General features: G+C 40.0%; 2 protein-coding genes across 9 annotated transcripts in view; both read left to right on the top strand.

Annotated features, from left to right (window-relative positions):
- The window catches only part of ARMC2 (armadillo repeat containing 2), a 71,040-nt gene that overhangs the window by 6,335 nt on the left and 39,554 nt on the right, over nt 1-25,151 (top strand). For all 8 annotated transcript variants that reach the window (XR_011149953.1, XM_069011014.1, XM_069011016.1 and 5 more), the window contains 2 exons: nt 659-869; nt 22,706-22,776. Coding sequence is in view for 7 of the 8 variants with exons in the window: in XM_069011014.1 (XP_068867115.1) it covers nt 659-869; nt 22,706-22,776 (282 nt within the window). In the remaining variant the exon portion in view is untranslated. The remainder of the gene's footprint in view (nt 1-658; nt 870-22,705; nt 22,777-25,151) is intronic.
- LOC138108841 (uncharacterized) lies at nt 13,546-21,727 on the top strand. Its single transcript, XM_069012030.1, has 3 exons — nt 13,546-13,647; nt 18,864-20,600; nt 21,582-21,727. Exons 2-3 carry the CDS (start codon nt 18,992-18,994, stop codon nt 21,725-21,727), a joined length of 1,755 nt encoding a protein of 584 aa, XP_068868131.1. The 5' UTR covers nt 13,546-13,647; nt 18,864-18,991.

Raw genomic sequence — 25,151 nt, 5'->3', positions numbered from 1 at the left:
CTCTGTCTTTATTGAAGGAAGACTCATTGTAATAATGACAATTCTTACATTGCCCAGGATTGTTACTTTACATGATAAACTGAATATCTCACTTTTTACCTTATTGCAAAATATGTAAAAAGTACTAAACTTTACTTCATTATTTTGTATTTATTCTATAAATATATCTTTATATAATGTACCCCTTCATGTAGCCTTAACAAGTTGATGTTACTAATTGAAGAAGTTGAGAAGCTAATGTAGTTGTAACCTGCCTTGATTTCTTCTCCCCTTTTGGGATCATGCAAATGTTTATGTGAGGGGTTTTTTTGTGGATGTTCTTATTGTGTGTACACAGAAGCTACAGGATTAACAGCTACCTTTTTCCTGTGTTCCTTCATAATATTCAGGTCCTGAAATACAATCACTTTTTTCTCAAGGTACAATCCACTTATTGGTAAGAGAGAAATAAAAGAAGATGGACTATTAAAACTTTAAAACACAACCCCAAAAGACTTTAAGAAATACTGTTCATAAGAAGACATTGACAACCTTACTATTAATAGTCTTAAGCTTTCTCAGGTTTTAAATTGATACAAGTAAATTTTGATAATGTAGCACGACAAGCAGTAACTCATAAGAGCACTTGAACAAAATCTATTCTCTTTGACTATTTCAGATGAAGAGAAGGTAGATTTTGAAGAACCAACTATGATGATGAATAATCTTGACAGAAGTAATAATAACTGCTTAGCAGAGGAAAAGTTGTGCACATCATTTAATGATGAAAGTGGACAATTAATTTGTAATGAGCATATCACCAGATCAAGAAATGAAGACTCCGTGGAAGGGACACCAGGAAAATTTTCACTTCAGCTGCGAGGAGAAAGGTCAGCATTGGTCAAATATGGTCATGTGCATCTTCCACACAACCCTCTTCCTAGATACTCAATTGTGCAAGTATCAAAATGCTTAAAATTATTGGAATTTGAAGATAACATTACATATGCTTTAAAATGAAACTGTGTTTAGATTATTAGAAAAACTTACATTTCTTCTTTTACAAAGTTTCTACGTTCAAAAGACTAATTTGTAGAAAATTGTTGGTAGGAATTTTTTTTATATGAAATAACTTTTGTTTGATCATTAACATTGCAAAACTAAGTCTTCTAATCATTGCATGTAGAATCCTCAAGTTCAAATTTGATGTGCTTGCTTTTGCAGTTTAGTCCTGTTGTTTTAAGGTGCTATATTGCCTTCACTTAGTTTGACAGATGAGTAGAGCCATACTTTCAGTTCTGGTATGTGATCATACACCAAAACCAGGCTTAAACTCATTGACAATAGAAGCAGAATTTTTTGTGACTTTGAATTTTTAGTTCTTTTTTTTTTTTTTTTGGATGACCAAATAGGTGTAAGACGTTAACAAGACTGACCTGCCTGCAGTCTGTTTTTACTGAACCTGGAATATCATATCTGTTCTTTAATTCATAATCGAGTAATTTGTTTTTCTTCTGGTTCAGATGTGAATTCTTGCACAAGGAGGAATAGTCCCATGGCACTATGTGTACTTGGTGTATCAGTTGCTGCATTAGTAGTCAGATGAACAGCTGTTTTGTGCTAGTAACATTGATGGATCTGGCAATCTCAACAACAAAGAATGAAAAACACTTTATTTTCAAAACACATCCTTCTAAAAACTTGTTCACTCTTAAAAATATATATTTGCCAGTATCTTCTTTCTAGAGTGTTTGTATGCTTAGGGAAGAGCTATTTCCCTGGATATTCTTAAGCACCTTTGATATTAAAGATTATAGTCTTAATTTTATATTATGAAAGGCCTTTCATTTACTAACTTGATGATAGCAGTTAATAGTTCAGAGAATGTTGTCCATTGAGACTCTTACAGGAAATGATACATAACAGAGCTATCATAGCACTCTTTTATGTTAAACTGTAAGCAGGATTTTTAAAAAAGATTCTGAAAGAGTGAAGACTTTTTGTAGCAAAGAAAAAAACTCCATGAGTGTGGAGGGAGGAAGAATGAGAAAATAAGAGCAGAGATGAAGAATGTAGGTGAAAAAAAGGGAAGTAAAGCACCAAGGAGAATGCTTCACTGCAATATAATTTTCTCCCTTTAAAATCAGTGGTCTAATAACTTCTTAGACAAAGACTATTTGGGTAGTCATACCACATAAATTACTGTGATTAGAATTTTATTGACTAAAGGTGTGGTGTGAAGTACTTTAGTGTTGCAGTGGAAATGGGTAGTTCCTTTTGTGGAATATGCATCCTGCCATTCTCAGTTCTGCTTTCAGTTTGGGTTGTTGTTTTAGTTGATGATGTCCAAGTTCCTCTAATAGGAAAGGATCGGTTGATACTTTTGCTAATTGGAAAGAATGACCTTCCTGCTCAGTCATAATTTTAAACTTGCATGTATAATTGAACAGCTAACCCATTAGACACGCTTCCTGTCTGTTCAAAATTATACACATCTCTTTATAAGAACGAGAGCTCTGCAAGTTTTGGATTTTGCATTTTTGTTACTGGTGCTTTTTTACAATCATGAATCTCATACGTCAGTTAAATTAGATCTCAAATTACTGGCCTTAAGATAATACAAAAAATTGCTTTCCTATATTGTTCTGACTATTTTTCTCCAAAATGGAAGAGGACTATAACATTCCTCCATCCTTCTGTCTTGAGTGCAAGATCTGTATTTTTGAATGGCCCATTTTTACCTCTCCTGTGGGTTGTGGATGCTTGCTGGGTACTCAAGTCAGAGATGGTTTTTGCCAATGCTGCCTATGCGAGGCTTCCTGACACCCTTTAGGTGCTTGTATGGCTTAGAGTACCACATACATTTGCAGTGCTGCAAGGTGCACAAGAATAATACAAAATGCTTTCCCTTTAGCCACAGACAAAGGTCTCTCATCTATATCAGCCCAAGCAGTTCATGCCATCACGTGATGGGATGGCTGTAGATAATCTCAGCCTCTCTTACACGTTCTAACTCCTTGCTAAGAGTCAGACCATAGAGCGCATTAGTCCAGTCTTTGTGTATGATACTACACAAGTCATGCAAACCTGGTTCTAGTGCTTGTGTGAGTTCAGAGATGTCATTCTTCATCTGACAAGGCAGTTGAAAGGTACCACAAACCTAGCCTTCCATATGGTTTGTTGAGGTTTGGTCTTCGTGATAGTTGTATGTAAAAGGCTCCAGAGCCACAGAGGGGTCATTGCAGTGAGAGATTCGGCATTCTTTCTCAGTAGAACATGTTTAGAGGTACTAGATGATTGTAAGGCTAGATTGCTTCCGGTTCTGTGTCATAAATACTTGAGGCATCTTGTATGGGGTTACGAAATATTTTCTATTTAAAGTATATTGCATTCAGGAGCAATAGGGTGAAAGCATAAAGGAATGTGAAATCTTTTATTACCTAGAGTCCTGTCATTCTCTATGAAGCATGTGTCAGCCTCAATTCTGTGTCTCAGTGACTTAAAATCCTTGCAGGAATTAAGCAAGAGGATTGTAGAAATAGTACACTTTATACAGGAGAAGGTATATGGGACTTCCTACTCCCCTTTTCCTACAGTTCCTATACATGTACTGAAATAACTTTCCTAATGAAACTGTTTTTCTGCTAATGAGGAAACAGTAGAGCATGCCAAAACAGCGTGGCAGATTCCTGCCATTAATGCTGTTACATTTATTTTAAAGAGAGCAGAAGGGAGGGAGGTATTCTTTTCCAACAAGAGGCTTGCTCACTTTCTATCTGACGTTCTTTTGTCGTTCCAAAGACTGAAGAAAAGAATGAGCAGTGCTAATGAAGTCACTACTGGTTTATAAAGGTACTGGGGGGAAAAAGGAGAAAAGGACCTTTTGAGGGGAAAAGTTGTTTGCCATTTTGTTTGCAATTCTGTTTTGCAAATAGCAATCTAGTTGTAATAGAATAGGTATATTAATTAAAGCAGATTGAATTTATTGACATGTTGCCTCAGGAAAGCTAGGAACAATTTCTGGCAATCATAAGGAAGCTCAGTTTTGTTTACATCTTCCTCCAGCCGTTGTGCCTTGCCATTTATTGTGATTGCTATAGAAGTGAAACTTCTAAAATGTTTTCTGCATTCGTATGTTTCAACAGAAGTGTCAACAGTAATGGCAGATTTGCTGATGAAGAGCAGCAGTTTCCCTGGTGAGAAAAGATGATGATTTTTTTTTTCCTACTCCAGTTTCTCAGTATTCTGAAAGCTTAGATGTTATTCCAGGACTCCTTAAAAGGAGAGGTGCCTTCAGTGAGGAAGAGTTTGGAGGCAAACAGTTCATTGCCAGGTGGCCTGTTCTTTTTTTAATAAGTGAGTTTTATAAAGAGCTACAAAAGGATTAGCAGGTGCTGTAAAGAAGATATACTGTGCCCTGTTTTCTCCCACCATTGGTCTCTATTAAATGCCTGTTTTACAATATCCTTGAGATGTATTCTTCTTCCATGAGAGTAGTTTCTCTTTCTTGTACTTTTTTAGAGTTTTGGAATATTTCAATAGAAAATGATAGAAGCAGGGGATTAAATGATAAAGTGAATCATATAGAATAGGATGGGTGGGAGGGCTACTGGAAATCACTTGTCTCTGGTTGCCTAAACAGCCTTCACATCTGTGCCCAAAATACACTATGCACAAAATTCCTTTTCTCTTCAAAGCAAAAGATTCCCACAGAAGAGAGAGATTTTTTTTTGCTAAGGGGAACACTCATTCTGTTTTGCTTTGGATGATTTTTTTGAAATGAATGACATGGGGTGGATATTGGTTTATTATATGGTTTAGCTGATTCTCCAGACTTTTTTCAGTATTTTTCTCCTTTTTTTTTTTTTATTACATATATGGACAACTTTGTGAATTCTCATAAAGACAGGGAAACAGGAAATTGATGTACTCCCAACTAATCTTTATCTATTTTTGCCTCAGTTTCACTGGCAATTTGGACCACTAATTAAGAGAGAAAAAATTGCGTGGTGGGAAATCTTCCTCAGGTAGAGCTTTCTACAAAGTTTTCCAGACTGTGCCTGGTTTGGTACACTGAGGGAGCACTGGGAAAGAGGAATTCTTTTTTTTTTCAGAACTTGTTATAGACTTCTAAAGAAAAGGGTAAGAGGTAACTCTTTATCTCTGGTCTCTTAGCTCACAGAAGAGACAGTGGAGTTTAGGCTCATTTTTACAGTGTACTGCAAAGAGTCTTTCCCCTCTAGTGATTTGTTTCAGGCCAACATCATTGGTCTCTAAATCTGGGAGATCTAGTTTTTATTACCGATTGAATTGTAATTCTGTAATGGGTAAGTGTGCCACGCAAAGGGTAAAGAAAGAATGCTAATTCAGTCTAGGTAGACCTATAGTAAAAATGGATTTAAATTTATTTTCTTTTTAGAAATGCAATGCTTATGCAAGGTTCAGGTTAGGAAGATGATGGTGGTGTGGTTTTCAGACTCAAATATGTTTAGGCTGATGTTTTAGGTATTTTTTATGGTTAGAATTAGACTGTCAGTTACCTGCTTGCCTAAAGATACCACAAATAGATAGTGTTAGTGTTTTCAGTATTAGACAGAAATGCAAGGACTGTGAAGAATAAAAAGGATAAGGATAGAGGTTTTTCATCAACCTTGATTATTCTGTTAAGTCATAGTGTTTAACATGTGCATGAGGTTCTTCATCTGTATCTTTTTCTGTATAAATAAGAAATACTGTATTTTTTTATCGCTGGAGTTGTCATAAGAAATGAGCTATTCCCGTGATTGTGTTTATAGAAGAATTGGTACTTGCTCATCTTTAGGATGACTCAGAGTGTAGCTGATCTATTTGTCAATATATTTTGGCAAATTATGTTGTCTTTCTGCTAGTTATCTTTTCTTGTATTCGTGGTATCGGTTATACACTTGATTATAGTTTTCACTCCCTTTGTTTTTTTTTTTCTCTTCTTAATGGTGTTCCTTATAATTCTCTACAGTTCCTGAAATAATTTCAGGACATCTATATTACCAGTTTTTCAATTATTTTCATGCTTTTGAGAAGTTTTGTGGTTGAAAAACAAGACTGACTCGAGTTTTGTGTAATTGGCTTAATACTTTATTTTATATCTCTTTTAGCTGTCTGCAAGTAATTTTGTCTCCATTGTTTTTTTGAAAAGGAAAATAATCTTTAGAAACTGAGCTGTTAACACTAGGGTTTTTTTCTTTGAGGCTTATTTCCAGATTGTGTTTATCTGTCTTGTTTGTCCCTCAGATGACATCACAGAATGAAAGATTCTGTGGTAGCTGAGCAAAGTCGGGACAGATTCTCTTAAGAGGCTCAGTGAAGGTCAGTTCTTTGTCTAAAAGATAGGGTGCTTTTCAAGTGCTAAGTTATGGGTCAGGAAGAAATCAGTTGGTTTGCAATAAAAACCACAAAAACATATTCCCTACTATTCAACTAATGAAAGGCAATACCAAAAACTAATTCTGATGTCCTTCTGGCAACATAAAAGGTCTGGATAGTATAATGAAATTGGAATAAAGGGATTAATGAGAAATGCAGTTGTTAATTGGTATGTGGGAAAATTAATTTCTGTGAGAATAAATGGCAGAACAAAATACTAATTTTTCTCATTTTGCCAAAAGCTAAAAACATTTCATACTAGTTGCTTTGGCAAAAATACAGGGATGTTGTTTATACTTCGTTTCAAAGTCTACAGAGCAATGTCCTGTTGTTAACATCAGTTATTTTGGTTCAGAGTTAGAATTCTTGTTTCTTGATCACTAAACACTTGGAGTGGAAGAATCATGGTAGCAGGGGTTTGTTTCCAGAAGCAGTGGCTCCTAAGTATTGTGTAAATGAACCTGCTCTGAGAAGATCCGTTGCAGTTTCTCTCACTTGCTGCAGCTCTGTGTCTGACTCCCCTTCTTTGCCTTGGGGCCCTTGCACCACTTTGTCCCTTGCTGCTGGCTCAGGCTTTGCTCCCTTGTCCTTAGTGCCTTAATTCCCAGGATCACCATTAGCTCCTTTAACTTTCCCAGGAGCTGCTATCGTTCTTTTTGAGACAAAGCTGCTGAGGTTGGCTGTGCCCTGATAAACTTGGTCTAGAGCCCTACATATCTTTCCACAGTGCTCCTGCCAAGAGATCTGATGGGCTGTTCATGAGACCACTGTTCTGAATAATTTAGAAAAAGTGGTAACTGGCAGTAAGTGGATAAGCAACCCATTGGTCCAGAGGAGCCTCAGCAGGCTGGAGGAATGGTTTGCTAGGAACCTGATGCAGTTTAACAAAGAGAAGTGCCAAGTCCTGCGTCTGGGCAGGAACAGCCCTGGGTACCATTATATACTGGAGGTGATCCAGCTGGGAGGCAGCTTTGCAGAAGACGACCTGGAGGTCCTGGTGTACACCAAGTTCATAGAACAGCTCAGGATTCGAGAGACCTCAAAAGATCATCTGGCCCAATCTTTTGTGGAAAAGAGAGCCTAGATGAGATTATCCAGCACTTTGTTCATTTGTGTCTTGAAAACCTCTGCTACACCTGGACTGCTGGGACCAGTTCCAGGCTTCCTAGTGCAATAGAGATATGAAATGGCTGGAGGAAATCCAGCTGCTGAGATAGAAAGGAAGCCTTTGTATGAGGAAAGGCTGAGAGAGCTGGAACTGTTCAGCGTGGAGAAGAGAAGGCTTGGCAGGGGTTCTTACCAATGTTTTTTGATACCTGGAAAGGGGGGTGCATTGTGACACCATCATTGATTGTGTGACAGGAGCTCTTTCTTCTCCCCCATGGCAGGTGCTCAAAACAGGAAAAACTATTTACCCATGATGGTTCTTTTTAAGGATTTATTGGTTGTATATACTTCCACAGCACCTCCTTGCAGCTTTTCCCTTTGTAGTCCATATAGAATTTGTGAATCTTGGGTTGAACAGAAAGTGCTCAGCTGCTTAAATAGCCAAATTATTCTTAACCATATAGGGCATGCCATCCTGGATAGTACTAACAATAAAAATAAACCCAGATTACAGCGTAGATGTGTAGTCACACTCTGAATATACGTGTCAGTAACATCTCAAAGAACATTCTTTCTAACTGGCCTATCTGTATAAGGATTATCCACATTCAAGGGGACTGAACTCTGCTCTAGTCTGAAAGAACACCTTTGTGCCTAGTAGTCATTTTGATACATCTGGCTTGCCTGAACAGGCCCCCAGGATCTTCTTAGCATTGCTAGAAATCTGTTCTTCCTAAAGCTTAGTGAAATGTCTTGATTTTTGGGTGTAGATACACCATGTCTGGCTTTCCAATGCACACAACGTATGTTGGTAGAATCAGATGTTCAGTGCTTGTATTTATGTATAAACAGTCTGCATCTACTGCAGTGCCTAGACTGTTTTTAGAGCTTTGTGAAAAGTTAGAAATTGCTCTCCTAGGCTTCTGCAGACCTGAAAACATGGATACATCAAGGATCCAAAATAAAATTTGTAAAAATTTCAGTCACATTTTTGGGTTTTAAATAAACTAGAAAAAGGAATTTTGTGGGGCTGGAAGGGGATATAATGAAGGAGAATACATTGGGGAGAAATTGGATGACTATGAGGGGAAAATGGAATAAAAAAGGTTTGTTTACCTTACCAAAATAAAGACCAAAAATAAAAGGGCTCTAAGGTTAAACAATTAAACTATCTGGGGCTTAGATTTGCTTCTGAGGAAGGAACTTACAAGAATTGTGGTTCTATAGTTACAGAAAGGGCTCTGCAGATATAGATGTGTAGAAATCATGTGCTCATAATTAGAGAGTTTTTTGGATTAATAGAAAGGCCATGTTTAAAAATGGAAAAGAAGTCTGTTTCCAGACATCAGATCGTGTCTACAGTCTATGGCTTCCTTACAGCATTTACTCAGGGCATGCTGTGCACAGTCTGTGTGTTAGTAGCTCTCTGCCTTTTTGAGAATCTGTTCAGATTCTGCTTTACATGGGATAGTCCACGTTCCTGTCTCTACTTTAAGAGAGAGTCCGTGGAGCCAGTTTACATGGGTGCAAAAGGAGATGCTCATAACTTCTGCATGAGCAAAGTTGTGTGAGGCCTTGGCACTTGCAGAAGGAGATACTGTGGGGCTTATGATGCTTTCTATCCCCACTGCCCTTGTCTTTTTCTCATTTCCCTTTATTCCTACTCTGCTGTTTGAAAACTAACCTGTATATTCTTCATTCTTTATTACACTGTCTCAGTTACTGTGCTTCTCTGTTCTTCTCCCACTTCATGTTATCTAGTTTTGTCTCCCAAAGCTGTAAGGATACATGAGATGTTAAGGAACCTTACCATGAGGAGAGGGTAGTGTCAAGAGGGAATGCCTTGAAGCTGGACAATTCAGAGAAGATGGGCATGTTCTCTTTTTGTTCTAGTTAAGCTTTGCTACCTTGCTGAACACAGGTGCTTGATAGATACAATTCTGTAGAGAAGCATTAAATTGTTAGTATTAGGCCAAATGTCTCTCTTAACTGGTAACTAAATAATCAGGGGCACCAGGGATACATCTCTACTAATAATTAATAAAAATTGAACAAGGGAGTTAGTTTCTAGCTTGGTAGCTATCTGCAGTGTCATACATTATGTTAATACAATGAAACTATTTTTAATTCCCTCCCTCTTTTTAATACCACACACAAGGTACTGTCTGGGAATGTCCCTACCTCCGTGCCCAGGTGTTTGTCAAGGAAAGTTAACACTTTTCTTGGGTTACTACAAAGGTGTAGCAGGGGCGTTGCTAAGGGCCTAAATCTATGGGACAGTGTGAACCAAAATTCAGACCCATTGCCAGACTGGTTTGCAGGTAAAGAGGTAGCCAGATTGTCAGATATTTAAGGTGCAGTATGAGGAAGGAGCCCAAGCCCTATTCCTCCACTGGGATCTTACATTCACATTTCTGATTCAAACCTAGCTGTTGTGTGCAGCTTCTTTGGAGATTACTAGTTCAATTCTTGGCCTCTGGGATATGGTTTGTAGAAATGTAGTTTTCCCTGGAATACCATGGAAGGGTGAGAGTTTGCAGATTTACTATTAACAAGAGTCTCATGGCAAGAACAATCAAGTAAATGTCTAAACATGCAGAATTTCTGAATAAATGCAGCTTTCACTTAATTATCCATTCTTTCACCAGGGAAGAATACTGAGCATGTACTGGGTCTGGCTGAGATGGAGTTTACTTTCCCTCGAGCAGCACTCACAGTGCTGTGCTTTGCATTGGTAGCTAGAAGGATGATGTTGATGACACACCAGCATTTTGGCTACTGCTGAGCAGTGCTCCACAGCATCAGTGCTGTCTCTCCAACATGTGCCTGTCACCAGTAGGCTCGGGCTAGGCAAGGTCTTTTGAGGGGACATAACCAGGACAGCTGGACCAGACTGACTAAAGGGATTCCATACTGTATGATGTCTGCTCAGCAATAAAAGCGAAGACAAAGGAAGTGAAGGGGCATTTATTGTTAAGAGTTTTGTCCTCCAGAGCAATCACTGTGCGTACTCAAGCCCTGCTTCCTTGGAAGTGGCTGGACATTGCCTACTGGTGGGAAGTTGAGCATAAATCTTTGGTTTTACTTTGCTTCTGCAAGCGGCCTTTGCTTTTGCTTTATTAAACTGTTTTTGTCTTGACCCATGAGTTTTTCTCCATCTTGTTTCTACCCTCAGTCCTGCTGAGGAGGGGAGTAAAAAGAGTGGTGTGATCTGGCATCCAGCAGCTGTCCAAGGTCAACCCACCACACCACACTACTCCAGTACTGGCTCACTTTCCTTTTGGAAGTCCTCACACTCTATGTACATTCAGGAAAGCAGTGTTCTTCATTGAGGCTACTATGATTTCTTGTATGTGAGAAGGATAAGAATGATCCACTTGCTAAGTTCCTTTTCTTCTGTAAATCATCAGAGCCTCTGTCAGTAGATTTCTTGATGAGCCCCTTACCAGACAATCAGATTTCTGCCAATTGACTTTGTTTCCAAGGCAACCACTTTCTTGACAAGCCAGTTCCCTTCAATAGTAGGTAACTTATCTTTTAGAATAGGTTGATTATATTTTAACTGCATTGTTCTTAATGAGATACTTCTATTTAAGTTTCAGTCCTAAATGAAAATGTAAAGATAACGAAAGTCTGTGTGACTAAAATGAAGTCAACAGAGTGGTAAAGCTGCATAAAGGGATTTTATAATCTCTCACAGAATTCATAAATTGTACATATTCCCTAAATATAAGCCTGCCCACCAGTCATTCCCATTTATGTAGGTATTCAGTGTATTCTTTTTCTGAAAATAATGGAAGTTCGAGTGACTTAGGACAATGTTTCCCAAAAGCACAGATTGTTGTACTGCTGGTATTCACAGAACAATCTGCTTTCCTACTCATTTAAGTCTCTAAACTGGTTGATACTGATGTTTAAAAAACAATGGATTCCAGCCCAACTTCTTTTCATGCACAGTTGGCATGGCCTTACTCTCTACCTCACATATATTGTGTTTCTGTCTGGTAAGTTAACTCATCCTTCACTTCAGTGTCTTTTTTTATTAATCTGCTTTTGCTTTCAACAAAACTCATAGGATTGTCTTTGCTGAGGTTTCTTGGATTAATCCTGGATTTACATTTTCAGGGAAGAGACACAGACAGGATATAGTTACAAAACTCTTTCTCTGAGGAAAGTGAATTCAAACATCCATATTCATATAGGCATGTAGAATCATCATGCCTACACACAGTTCTGTACTGATTTCTGAATACAGCTATGTTAGTATAAGGTGACTGAAGTTGTTCTCTTGCTTATCCAGTGACATTTCAGGTTGTAGTCTTGATTTCAGGGATGGCTGAAACTTGCAGAAACATTTCTGAAACTTTTAAAGTGTATAGGACAAGGTATTTACAGAAATGGAACCAAATTTTTATTTCTACCAGTACACTGTACTGTCTGTAATGTGTGCTCTAAAACCCCTCTTTCTTTGAGATGTCAGACAATTTTAGAGATGCAAGCACTTGTCTTTTTTTCTTTATGAAGTATTGCTTCCTCACAGGAGTAGAAATTGCTGTATATGAGCTGAAGTAATTTCAAGATAGTTTGTGTAAGCATTTGGATTTTGGAGCACTTAAATCCTCATGTTGGAAAGATAAAGCATTATTCACTGTTAGCCATAATGAAGCAACTGTTCCTCTGTAATGTGATTGCTTGGGAAATTTTTGACTGATCACAGTGAGCTGTCCAGTCCCTTTTGTAGGGAACTGATCTTGCAAGAGCTTTGTCTTTTATTCCGTCTCCATCTGTTGATAGGATGACTTACATCTTCTGTCTGGACTGACAGACAGGATTTAGGCACCAATCCAGCAAACTACTTAACAGTTTAGCTTTAAATCTTGGAGTAACTAAATTAACTGGTTAAAAAAAATTGAAATAACGTTGCTAACACACTACTGTCATCTTTAGAAGGGAATTCAGGAGATTAGGTTGTATTGGAACCTTAAATGGAGTAAGAAGTGTTAAACACTGAGAATAGAAAACATAGATTAAGACTTTCTCTTTAGTACAGGAGGAAAGATTCCAGTTTGATAGCAGAGTGTCAACATCTTGTATATTTCTTTTAGATCAGTGTTGCTTGAGAGTGTAGCTAGGCAAACAGAATAAATAAATGAATCTATTATTGATGTATGTAGTAGTTTCCTCTGTCCAAAGAAAGACTGACCATAAAATCAGCAGGAATTATGGCATTACTTTGTAAAACAATAGAAATGGCAACATTCCTGTTTCTTGTACTAACAGAACTAGTGACCACTATGCAGTTAGCAATAGTTCATTGGCAGACCTAGAAATTCTAATATATACTTGAAAGGATACTCTGCTGTTTGCTTCTTTGAAAGGTCTTCTCATTAAACTTTTTAAAAGTGTTGATCCTGCCAGAAAAAAAACCCTGTCCTTGTGAATGGATGAACTTACAGTTTAAAGCCAGTTTGTTACAAAAAGGATAGGATATTGGATTTTAGAAGTAGTAAGGCTAAGGCTCTGCTAGGCTGTAAGGCCTCAGGTGTAGAAATAGTTCTCTGGGGAAACAGGAATAGAATGTACTGGGTGGGGAGGTTAGGAATAGTGAATTAGCTGGGCATGGTGAACCCGTTAGTGAATTAGCTGGGCATGGTGAACCCGTTAGTGAATTAGCTGGGCACGGTGAACCTGTCTAAAAGTAAATTGTTCTGGGTTGATATATGTTGCATGCAAGGGGGATTTCAGTGGTAGGAGCTCGTTGAGCATTATCTAAGACTAGACAACCATAGAGAGATATGGCGTAGGGTATGATTATCAATTGTTAATCCTTGTGATGTATGTTTTACTTTGAAGATTAAATCTTGTATGTGTGCCAATGTTTGAAACTGTATAAAGAGCTGAGTGAAACGATAGGCCTTTGGGAAGCCTGATTTGGGACACTAGTCCCCAGGTCCCCGGGCCCTGAATAAAGCACCGCATAAACTGACTCTCTGTTGGTTTGTGTTTGTGGTCGGTGGGCAACAGTTTTCTGGCGACCGCGGCAGGACTCCGGGGGTCGTAGGGGCGGTTCGCGGGGTGATCTGCTCCGTGCCGGCACCAGGTGATTTCTGGGGAGACATCAGCCCGTGCCCGACCCCGCGTCCGACGGACAACTGTGAGGTAAGCCCATAAGGTGCTTTATTCCTTTTAAACCGGTGGTGGTAGCCTGCCCGGTAAGACGAGTCTCTACTCGCAGGGTTGGGGCATTGGGTTGGATTATAAAGCCTAGGCGCTGGCCGTCAGACAGAGCGAAAGCTTTGCAGAGCCAGCCCTTGCTTCTCGCGGCGACGAGATAAGCAAGGAGGGAATTGGATATTGTGGTAATTGGTATTGGTATTAGTCTGTGTGTTACTAGGTGTGTGTGTGTTATTGTGTGGTTGCATACCTCTGGAATGATGCCGTTGCGGGTGTTTCGGGCTTTGTCAAGTTCAGATAAGGATATTCCGGAGGATTCTCCCCTCGGGTGTTTGCTAAGTCATTGGAAGGAGGGTAAATTGGGACGGGAGCTGCGGAAAAGGGAATTGATTGATTATTGTAATAAGGTATGGCCTGAATATGAAACTGGGGGGATGCAGTGGCCGTGGAATGGCACTATTAATTCTGAAATTATAACCTCCATGATGCGGTACCTACGGGAAAATGAGAAGTGGGATGAGATACCCTATTTGGATTTGTTCTATCAGCTAATAGGAAAAAAGGATTGGCAGAGGAAATGTGGAATGATGGTGTTAGAAACGGAACCAGAAGAATGCGTGGGTTGTAAAGAGCGAAGGGTACGGTTCTCTGAGCCTGAGGAGGATGTGTCTTTGTTGGTATCACCATCCGACCCAATCAACCTCCCCCTCCCGGACTCAGATTCTTCGGAAGAGGAATCTGACTCCGAGGAAGGAGAGAGGGAACGATCCCGAACTCCCGAACCCAGGGAGAGAGGGAGGGAACAATCCCGAACTCCACTCTCCCAGCGTACTCGCAGAGGGCGTCTGGACAGGGGAAAAAGCGCTTCTCGAGCACATCTAATGGCCCCATTGCGAGAAGCAGTTGGACCAACAGGGGATCGGGTCAGAGTGAAAGTTCCGTTTTCCCCCAATGATTTAATAATTTGGAAGCAATCTGCTGGAGCTTATAGAGAAAATCCTGAAAAGGTGGCTCGGGTGGTGAAAATGGTAATAAAGACACAGAATCCGGACTGGAATGACCTACAGGTGTTGCTAGACTCGATAATGGATTCTACGGAAAAGGAGATGGTATTTAAAGCTATGTCTAATCGGGCAAGGGACATGATTCAGTTGCAAGCACCAGCACTACAAGGAATAGGGAATGTGAATGAAATAGTACCAAGGGAAGATCCAGAATGGAACCCTAATTTGGCAGAAGAGTATCATAGGTTGCAGGTTTATCAGGAGCTGTTGGTGGAAGGAATTCAGAGGGGAATCCCAAAGACTTTAAATTGGTCTAAGTTGTATGCGGTAAGACAGGATAAGGCAGAGTCACCATCTGCGTTCTTGGAGAGGCTGAAAGAAATAGCACGGAGGTATACAGACTTAGACGTGGAATCGGAGGCAGGAAAACTACAAATGGCCTTGATATTTATGGGACAGTCACAGGAGGATATTAGGAGGAAGCTACAAAAGCTAGAAGGGAATGACACTCGGGACTTGGAGAAAATGCTTGAAGTAGCATGGAAAGTGTATAATAATAGAGAAAAAGAGGCAGTAAAGAAGCAACAAGCAAGCATGTTGGCAGTGTTACAACAGGCAAGTCAGATGAATGTGAGAGGCCGGGGGAGGGGACGAGGCAGAGGAAACGGGGGCATGGGAAGAGGTGGTTTCGGAGGTTTTGTGAATCAGAATGTAGGGAATCAGATGATGGGTAGGGGTAGAGGTAAATTGGGGCCCAATCAGTGCGCCCGATGCTTCGCCGAAGGTCATTGGAAGAATGAGTGCCCCCTCAATTTGGGGATGGGGACACCGATGAGTAACTTTCCAGGAAGGAATCTCATAAATCAGGGAATGAACGCGAATGATGGGTTAAACCCTTTCGCGCCAGGACCACAAGGTGTTGCTCAAGCCTTTATGATGGGGAACTATCAAAATCAGAGCTGACTAGATAAAGATCTAAAAGTGGTCCTGGAAGTTGACGGGGGGCCCAGAGAATTTAGGGTAGATACAGGAGCCACTTTCTCTGCAATCAATGAACAAATAGGACCGTTAAGTGATTCAGTTGTGAAAGTAGTAGGGGTGTCGGGGGAGGTGGTGGAGAGGTCATTCTTGCGGCCACTGGAAATCAAATTTGGAAACAAAGAATTGGATCACCAGTTTTTATATATGCCAAGCAGCCCGGAATGCTTGTTGGGGCGAGATTTATTATCGGCACTGGATGCAAAAATCATATTCGAGAAAGGGCGTGCTAAACTAGAAATCCCGGAGGGGAATCTGGCAAAACTTTTTGTGATTAAAGAGACAAAGACAGAGGAGATACCCCAGGAAATAGAGCAGGCAGTAGTCCCGTGGGTATGGGAAACAGGGACCCCGGGCAGATCCAGGGTAGCCGTTCCTGTAAAAATTGAACTAAAGGAAGGGGCACACCCGGTAAGAGTTCGACAGTACCCTATTAGTTTGGAAGCCAGGAAAGGAATTGCCCCAATGATCACACAATTTATAGCATTAGGGATTTTACAAGAATGCGAATCAGAATTTAATACTCCAATCTTTCCGGTAAGGAAACCAAATGGGAAATACAGGTTGGTGCAGGACCTGAGAGCAGTAAATGCAATTGCCAAAGATATACACCCGGTGGTGGCCAATCCATATACATTGTTAACATCGATTTCTGAGAATTTTCAGTGGTTCACAGTGATTGATCTAAAAGACGCCTTCTTCTGCATCCCACTGGCCCCCGAGAGTCAATACATTTTTGCCTTTGAATGGGAAAGCCCAGACACTCGCCGCAAGCGACAGTTAACATGGACCAGGTTGCCACAAGGATTTAAGTGTTCACCCACCATTTTTGGAAACCAGCTAGCAAAGGAGTTAGAGGAATGGAAAACTACCAAGGTAAAAGAGTCTCCTTTTTCTTATGTTGTTTTACAATATGTGGATGACATACTCCTGGGAACAGAGGAGCGGGGACTGTGCTTAAAGTTAACAATTGAACTATTAAACATGTTGGGTCAGGCAGGATACCGAGTATCCAAGGAAAAAGCGCAGCTGGTGCGACAGAAGGTAATTTATCTGGGATGTGAAATATCACAAGGAGTCAGGAGAATAGGGGTGAATCGCATACAAGCCATCTGTGCAATCCCTGTACCACGAAATAATCAGGAATTAAGATCTTTCCTAGGGATGGTCGGCTGGTGTCGCCTGTGGATTCCGAATTTCGGACTCATGGCCAAACCACTGTACGAAACAATCAAGGAACCCGAATTCAAGTGGGGTAAGACACAGCACAAGGCTTTCCAGGAATTAAAGCAAGCACTCAAAGAGGCCCCCGCCCTGGGTCTGCCAGACCTGACAAAAGACTTTCAATTGTATGTGCATGAAAGGCAGAGATTAGCTTTAGGAGTACTCACACAGCGATTGGGGTCATGGAAGAGGCCCGTGGGGTACTTCTCGAAACAGCTGGACATGGTGAGCGGAGGGTGGCCGGGGTGCTTGCGAGCAGTGGCTGCTACGGTAATCCTAATTCAGGAAGCACGGAAACTGACGCTGGGAAAACACATCACGGTATATGTACCTCACATGGTCATAGCCGTCTTGGAACAAAAAGGGGGGCATTGGCTCTCCTCCAGCAGAATGATGCAGTACCAGGCTCAGTTGCGGGAACAAGATGATGTTGAATTAAAAATAACCAACCATCTCAATCCAGCAGAATTCCTCAGGTCCACCCAAGAGGAAGGAGAACTGGAGCATAACTGCGTGGAGGTGATCGAACAAGTGTATGCCAGCCGTGAGGATCTGAAAGATGTCCCGATGGCAGATCCCGATGTGGAGCTGTTCACGGACGGATCCAGTTTTATGGAGCATGGAACCAGGTATGCAGGGTATGCTGTGGTGACACTCCAAGAAATAGTGGAAGCTAAAGCACTGCCTCCAGAAACTTCAGCGCAAAAAGCAGAAGTATGGGCGTTGGTAAGGGCATTGGTCCTTAGTAGAGACAGGAAAGTAAACATTTGGACTGATTCAAAGTATGCATTTGGTGTGGTTCACATCCATGGGGCTTTGTGGAAAGAAAGAGGACTTTTGACCTCTCAAGGCTCACAGATCAAACATAAGGAAGTAATAATTCAGTTGCTGGAAGCTGTACACTTACCTAAAGCAGTAGCGATCATGCATGTCCGAGGTCATCAAGCAGACTCCGGGAAAGAATTTCAGGGGAATCGGATGGCAGATGAAGCTGCGAAAAGGGCAGCCAGATTGGTCTGGACTCAAATGGCTCTGATACCGACAAGAGAAAATCCCGCTGCACCTTATTTAGAAGAGAAACCGTGCTACTCTCCGGAGGATGAACGGTTGGCACAAATCACTGGAGCAAGAAGGAATGTTGTAGGATGGTATGTAACACCGGTCGGACAAGTTATACTGCCAGTAGGATTGATGAAAGTAGTCATGGAAACTGAACATAACAAACTCCACTGTGGTGCAGAAGCATTGGTAGAATATCTAAAGAAAATAGTACTCTCTAATTCGATGATAACAATGGCCAAAAGAATAAATGCCACCTGCCCGATCTGCATTAAAAATAACCCGTTGGTTAGAAGACAGGTCCAAATGGGGAAAATACGTGTAGGGCCACAACCAGGGGATTATTGGCAAATAGATTTTTCCGAGTTACCAAAATCTCAGGCATACAAGTACTTACTAGTTTATGTGTGCACCTTTTCGGGATGGCCCGAAGCCTTCCCTTGCAGGACGAATCAGGCCAAGGAGGTAGTGAAAACCCTTCTCAAGGAAATTATTCCAAGGTTTGGGGTTCCTTTAGGAATATCATCAGATAGAGGACCACATTTTACTGCAGGGATCGTGCAGGAAGTTTCTACTATTCTGGGAATTCAGTGGCACTTACACACCCCCTGGAGACCTCAATCTAGTGGTCAGGTGGAACGAATGAATCAAACTCTGAAAAATCAAATTAAAAAGATTTGTCAAGAAGCTAAAATACAGTGGCCCCAAGCATTGCCTCTAGCCCTTCTGAGGATTAGGATTAAACCACGAGAAAGGATAGGGGTAAGTCCGTATGAAATTTTGTACGGCAAACCATATCATGCTGTAACCTATCAAGGGGACCCACATGTAATTGGGGATCAGATGATTGTAAATTATGTTCTGTCTTTAAATAAGACCCTTGCAGCACTGAGATCCACGCTGGAGTGGAATCGACCGTTACCTCTGGACACTCCTGCTCACGATATTCACCCAGGAGATCAAGTTTACGTGAAGAACTGGTCAGTGGAACCTCTGAAGGAAACATGGGACGGCCCCCATCAAGTGATAATGACAACTTACACCGCCGTCAAGGTCGACGGGATCAACAGCTGGATCCATTACACACGGGTCAAAAAGGTCCCCTCCCGATGGTCGGTGGAACCCCTATCTCCCACCAGAATGGTGTTCAAAGCCAAAAATTAATGCTGTTGTTGTTACTCTTGAGTAAAATAATAATTGTTGAAACCTTTGTTAAAATCACAATACCTGAATCAAGGGTGTGGGTACCGGAGAATTCAAATGTAAATCTTACATGTTTGTTTGTCGATGATCAGGGAGCTGGACGGGACAGAGTCAGGGCACAATGGAAATGGATCACCAAGGATCAAATTCCCGATAAAGGAGTAGAAACGGTCTGGGATGAGAAGCAGCAAAAAGGTAGGATTACCCTGCAGATATCCAATATAACAAAAGCCAGAACAGGAAAATACGCTTGTGTGGTTTGGATAAAAGGGACTTATGATTATGGATTCGTAAATCTTGACATTTTAAATATCTCCCAAACAGAATCAGAAAATAAGGTCCAGGTGAATCTCCCAAATGGGAAAGTAGATATGTGGGACGGACCTCCCCTCAGAATAAAATGTACTCATAGGTTTAAGACAGGGTGTCAGAAACAGATTAGAATGAAATGGTGGAAATGGAACACGACACAGGAAATGTGGAATCCACAGGTACAAGGGACAAGTTGGTGGACGCTGGGAAATGAGAGCAGGGGATGGTTGAATATAACGAACTCAGAGATTGGTAGATCAGAGGGTAAATACCTTTGTGTTATCATTTGTGGTAATAGTGGAGGTTATGGGGTTAGGAAGGTAGAAGTGGTATTACAACAGGAGCGAGGAATCAAGCCTGAACAGGAAATATATAACGCAAAGGAAGGGCAGGATTTGGTTTTAAGATGTAGGATACCAACCGAAAGCTACACTGAGTATGAATGGTGGTTTGGAGGACAAAGCTTGGTGGCTCAAGGGAAATATCAAATTAAAAGAAAACCCCAAGAAATAGTGTTAGTAATTAAAGAAGTCCTAGAACAGCAAGATAATGGACAATACTGGTGTTGGGTTGCTCGAGATGATTGGTGGGCAGCCGGGATGATTAGTGTTTATGTTGAAAGAACAAGGGTGACTCGGCAGGTACTAGAGGATGAAATCCAAACCAAACCAGAGAATCTGATTGTGGGTTTAATTAGGGATTTTGGGCAAACACAAAATGTATCAGCAATCACTGCATGTCTGCCTTTGCCCCATGCGGCAGGAGACCCTATACCATGGGGAATTATACCAGCTCCAGACATGCCTGTATCTAATCGAACAGTTACCTTAAGTTGTACCCAGGAGATTAGGAGCCGAACTAAATTGGTTAATCGGACAAATGTGATAAGGAGGAAAACCCCGAGGACTCGAGCAGATTGTTATAAGCTTCCGAATGCTGTATTTACCAGAATCGGAAGATTCCAGGGAGTAGGATGGTGTGAATACGATGAGAGGCAAACACGAGAAGTCCCGGCAACTGAACAATATTTTGAAATAACATGCCAGAATGTTACAAACACAACTACCATGGAACAATGGCAGACAATCTGGGGACCCAGTTTGTTGGAAACTTATAGTTATATAGGAACAGTTCAATGGTGTATTCATTGGAAGGGACGGAAAAATCAAACTTACTCAAAGACCTATCAAGAACAGGATAGTTGGAGGAAAGATGCACCTAGGATGACCGATTGGAATTGCACTGAGGTCTTCACTTGTGACAGCCCAAGTGAGTCTGTGAGTCTACTGCCGGTAAAGGTACTTTTGAGATTTGGCTGTGAATGTAGGGGATATAACCACACGATAACAGACAAAAATACAGAAGGAGAGTTAAACTGTAAAACTACATCAATCCGAGCTCCAGGAAATTTAGTTTGGGTAATGGGTCATGGACATTGGACCACTCATATGCCGGTAGATGGTCCAACTACACAAATTACTTTAGGAGTTCCAACTCTTTGTCCTTTCTGGAAATCGACAAAATTGACGGCTTCAGAAATACAAATAAGACATAAGCGAGATATAAGTCAGGAAATTGGGGACATAGGGTTAGAAGAAGGGGAAGATTGGCATGAACCTTCTTCAGGAATTAAATTTGGGTGGGTATTAGAATCTCTCTTTGCACAAATATCGTCATATCGAAACAGGGAAATGTTGTACAAATTGTTGGGACAAACAGAAAGGTTAGCGGCTGTGACTAAGAAGGGATTCAAGGACTTAAATCTGCAGTTACAAGCTACGTCTAGAATGACAATTCAAAATCGGATGGCTCTAGATATGATATTGTTGAAGGAGCATGGCGTATGTGGATATCTGCATGGTAGAGACGACCATTGCTGCATTCACATCCCGAATGTTACACAAGAAGTAGAAAAAGATATAAGTCAATTAGAACGGATTGAAGGAAAGGTGAATGATATTCAGAAAGAGGCAGAACACAATTGGGTTGGAGAACTGTTCAGCTCCCTGGGAATTCGGATGTCCGGATGGATATCCTCAATTGTACAATATGGAATCATGATTGTTATAATCATTTTAGTTGCCTTAATAGTATATAAGTGTCTTTTAGGAATGATTGTCAAGGAAGGTCAACATACTCGGCGAATAATGAAGGCGATAATGCGAAGAGAAGTCCTGGCAGAACCAGCCGTTCCACCTCCTGCTTATCGCGAAACAGCGACATGAATTATTGAGCATCCTTGCGAACCCAGAAGAAGCTCGAAGGATGCTCAAAAGGGGGGACTTGTTACAAAAAGGATAGGATATTGGATTTTAGAAGTAGTAAGGCTAAGGCTCTGCTAGGCTGTAAGGCCTCAGGTGTAGAAATAGTTCTCTGGGGAAACAGGAATAGAATGTACTGGGTGGGGAGGTTAGGAATAGTGAATTAGCTGGGCATGGTGAACCCGTTAGTGAATTAGCTGGGCATGGTGAACCCGTTAGTGAATTAGCTGGGCACGGTGAACCTGTCTAAAAGTAAATTGTTCTGGGTTGATATATGTTGCATGCAAGGGGGATTTCAGTGGTAGGAGCTCGTTGAGCATTATCTAAGACTAGACAACCATAGAGAGATATGGCGTAGGGTATGATTATCAATTGTTAATCCTTGTGATGTATGTTTTACTTTGAAGATTAAATCTTGTATGTGTGCCAATGTTTGAAACTGTATAAAGAGCTGAGTGAAACGATAGGCCTTTGGGAAGCCTGATTTGGGACACTAGTCCCCAGGTCCCCGGGCCCTGAATAAAGCACCGCATAAACTGACTCTCTGTTGGTTTGTGTTTGTGGTCGGTGGGCAACAAGTTGAGTTTATATTCATTTAATGAAACTGATGGTAAAATAGAAATAGTCTCTTTCTGAATTTAGTTTGGTTCATCTTTCAGTTTTATTGAGCAAGCAGAAATGCTTTAGGTTTTGTGTTCCATAATGGTGACCTCTTGTGGTGTGAATATGTCAGTATTTCTGAAGGAACTTTCTGTAATACATACAGGAGGAGGTTGTATTTACATGTAAGTATTAATGAGCAGCTAACTTACTAACTTAGTAAAATAACATCATCTTTTCTAATTAGTTATTAATATGCACAACTCAATGCATGAGAAAGAACAAGCATTTTGAGCATTGTCTTCTGATAATACTTTTTTGTGTCCATATGGTATCTTTTAGCAACCAGATGAAAGAGCCTGGCAAAAAGTCATCACAGCCAAGGAGTCCAGGCTGGAAGAGAAGAGTAACAGGTACAAGGAATTTCCGTCTCCATTCAAAAAATGTGAAATGCAGTCAAGTGGAAATAATCTAATTTTTGTGATTTGACAATATTGTTCTTTACTATTCGCTGAACAATAATTTTGGTTTTCTAGATATATTGGGTTTTTTTACTGTTCTTAGTAAAGAGAAACAATATTCAAGAGATCTTCACTCTAAAAATCTGTCAGTATTTTCTCTCTTGCTTTTCCCGTATCTAGGCTTAAGAATTTGCCAATCCATTAACACCTTAATTGCCCATCATTTTTTGTAATCTGTCATAGTTGCACAGAAACCAATACAATTATGCCAGCCTGTATTACCTGAAGATAGAGATTTTGGATTGCTGTGTAGGGATGTATTTTGCTAATTTTACATAAAGGATTTTAATAATATTTCCTCATAGCTGGCACATTTCATACATCTCAAGTGTGTATTTGAGACTCTGGTATGGAAACCTGAAGTTTCTACTGTTCTATTACTATGCTTTAATACTATTTTTCTAGAACTGAGAAATTCTGTTATTCCAGATCATTCTGGCAAAGGCTGTAATGTGCTCTGCTTTCATTTCCTTACAAAGAGCGGAGAGTCTTTACCATGTCATGGGAGTTAGTATACTTACAAGCCTTTTAATTTGTTTGTGCTATTTGATTGGTGTTATTGCAAATGTAAAGTGTATTTTTAGGATTGTTTCTTTTTATATCTACTTTTCTTAACATTATGTAGCTTCCTTAGTCCGTACATGCTTCATCTTTAATCCCACAATAAAGAGTGGGGCAGCAGTACAAATTCTCCATCATTTCTTCTCTACAATGGGATTCTGGGTGGAGTGCTCATTTACAAATTATTTTCTGATATAAATTGTGCTTTGACATTTTAGAGAGGAGGTAGACTGTTTTAATATTGATCTATTTGTGGCCACTCAGTATTCAGTGAAAAGGCTAAACATTATAAGTCAGGCAGTACTCAGCTTTTGAAAGCTCCGTGTTGCTAAGGCTCTTGTATTTACGTGCTAAAAACAGCAACCAATAAATGTAGACTGATTAGTGATTTTTTTTTTTTTTTGACCAGAATGCAAAGCAGTGGTTAAGACCTATGAAAAACTGAGACAACCAACTTATACTTCCTGCATTTTTTTGCTTGAGTATTTTTTCTGTCCCCTTGTGATTTGCTCCATTAGAAAGTTCAGGACAAATTCTGCAATATTTTAAATACAGCTAGGACCATACCTTTTCATCAGCTTAAAAAAATCTCGCTGGACTGGGACACACACAATTTAGTAATGTTGGTTTTCCTTATAGTCATGTATTTTCTGGTCATTCTTATTGCTAGGATTAATACTGTTTAGTAAAAGCTGATTATCTTCTTTTTACTTAGTTATAAGAGATACTTTCTCAAAAAAAAATGCCATTATGACTTTCAGTTTGCTGTATTCTTCTGATGAATATGAGGCAAGTAAAGCAGAGTAGTACAAAAAAAATCTGTTCTTTTCATTCTGAACTGAAAATTAAATGGCTTTAGTAATTTTTTTTTTGGTGAGAAATTTGGCTCAATCTACAAATGCATGCCTGAAGTTTTCTATTCCTTGCCTAATGAAGTTAAGTATATGTATAGTTAAAAAGTCGGTCCCATCTTTCAGTTTAAGAGAGGTAGCTACAGATCGGAAAGAAAAGAAACAATTGAGTCAATATGTGGGTTTTGTGGCAGGAAGGAACAGTGCAAACTATTCTAGTGTTCTCATTTCAGCTGTACTTTCACATTATCTGGAGCAGAACTTTCACTTCGTTGCAAACACATCAATTTAAATAAGATTATCAAATCATTTGATCTAGAAAATAAAAATGGTATGCAAAATAATAATATTTGCTAATAACGTACTTTTATATATATGCAAGCAACAACAGTACATAGTTACTGTAATAACAAGTATAGTGTATTACTTATGAAATAGCAGCATTTTTTTATAATCTGTTGAACTAGGTATATTTGATAGATTAATTGTGTGTAAAATGTAGGTAGACAGTTAATACAGACCAAAAAAAGAATCTGGATTGTTTTCTAAAGAGCAAGCTTTTAAAATAGGAAGTTTTTAATTGTTTTACTGTTCCAAGTAATGCCAGTGGACAGTCACTGTTTTAAGGACTGAGATACTGTTCCCTTGATGCAAACCTCTTATTATTAGTGTTCTCAGGTAGTATAGTATTTATTGTGTTCATTCATGTTTATGTTAAGAATTCACATTGTCCTTTAAATGCAAGAGCTAGTAATGAACAGCAGGCGACATTTTCAGACAAATCTGTCACTTAAAGAAATTTATATATTCCAGTCTTATTGACTTTCATCATGTTATTTAGTAGAGTTGTGTTGC

This window comes from Aphelocoma coerulescens, chromosome 3 (genome assembly GCF_041296385.1).
Source record: "Aphelocoma coerulescens isolate FSJ_1873_10779 chromosome 3, UR_Acoe_1.0, whole genome shotgun sequence".
NCBI classification, from domain to species: domain Eukaryota; kingdom Metazoa; phylum Chordata; class Aves; order Passeriformes; family Corvidae; genus Aphelocoma; species Aphelocoma coerulescens.
This window is presented reverse-complemented; position numbering and strand designations above follow the sequence as displayed.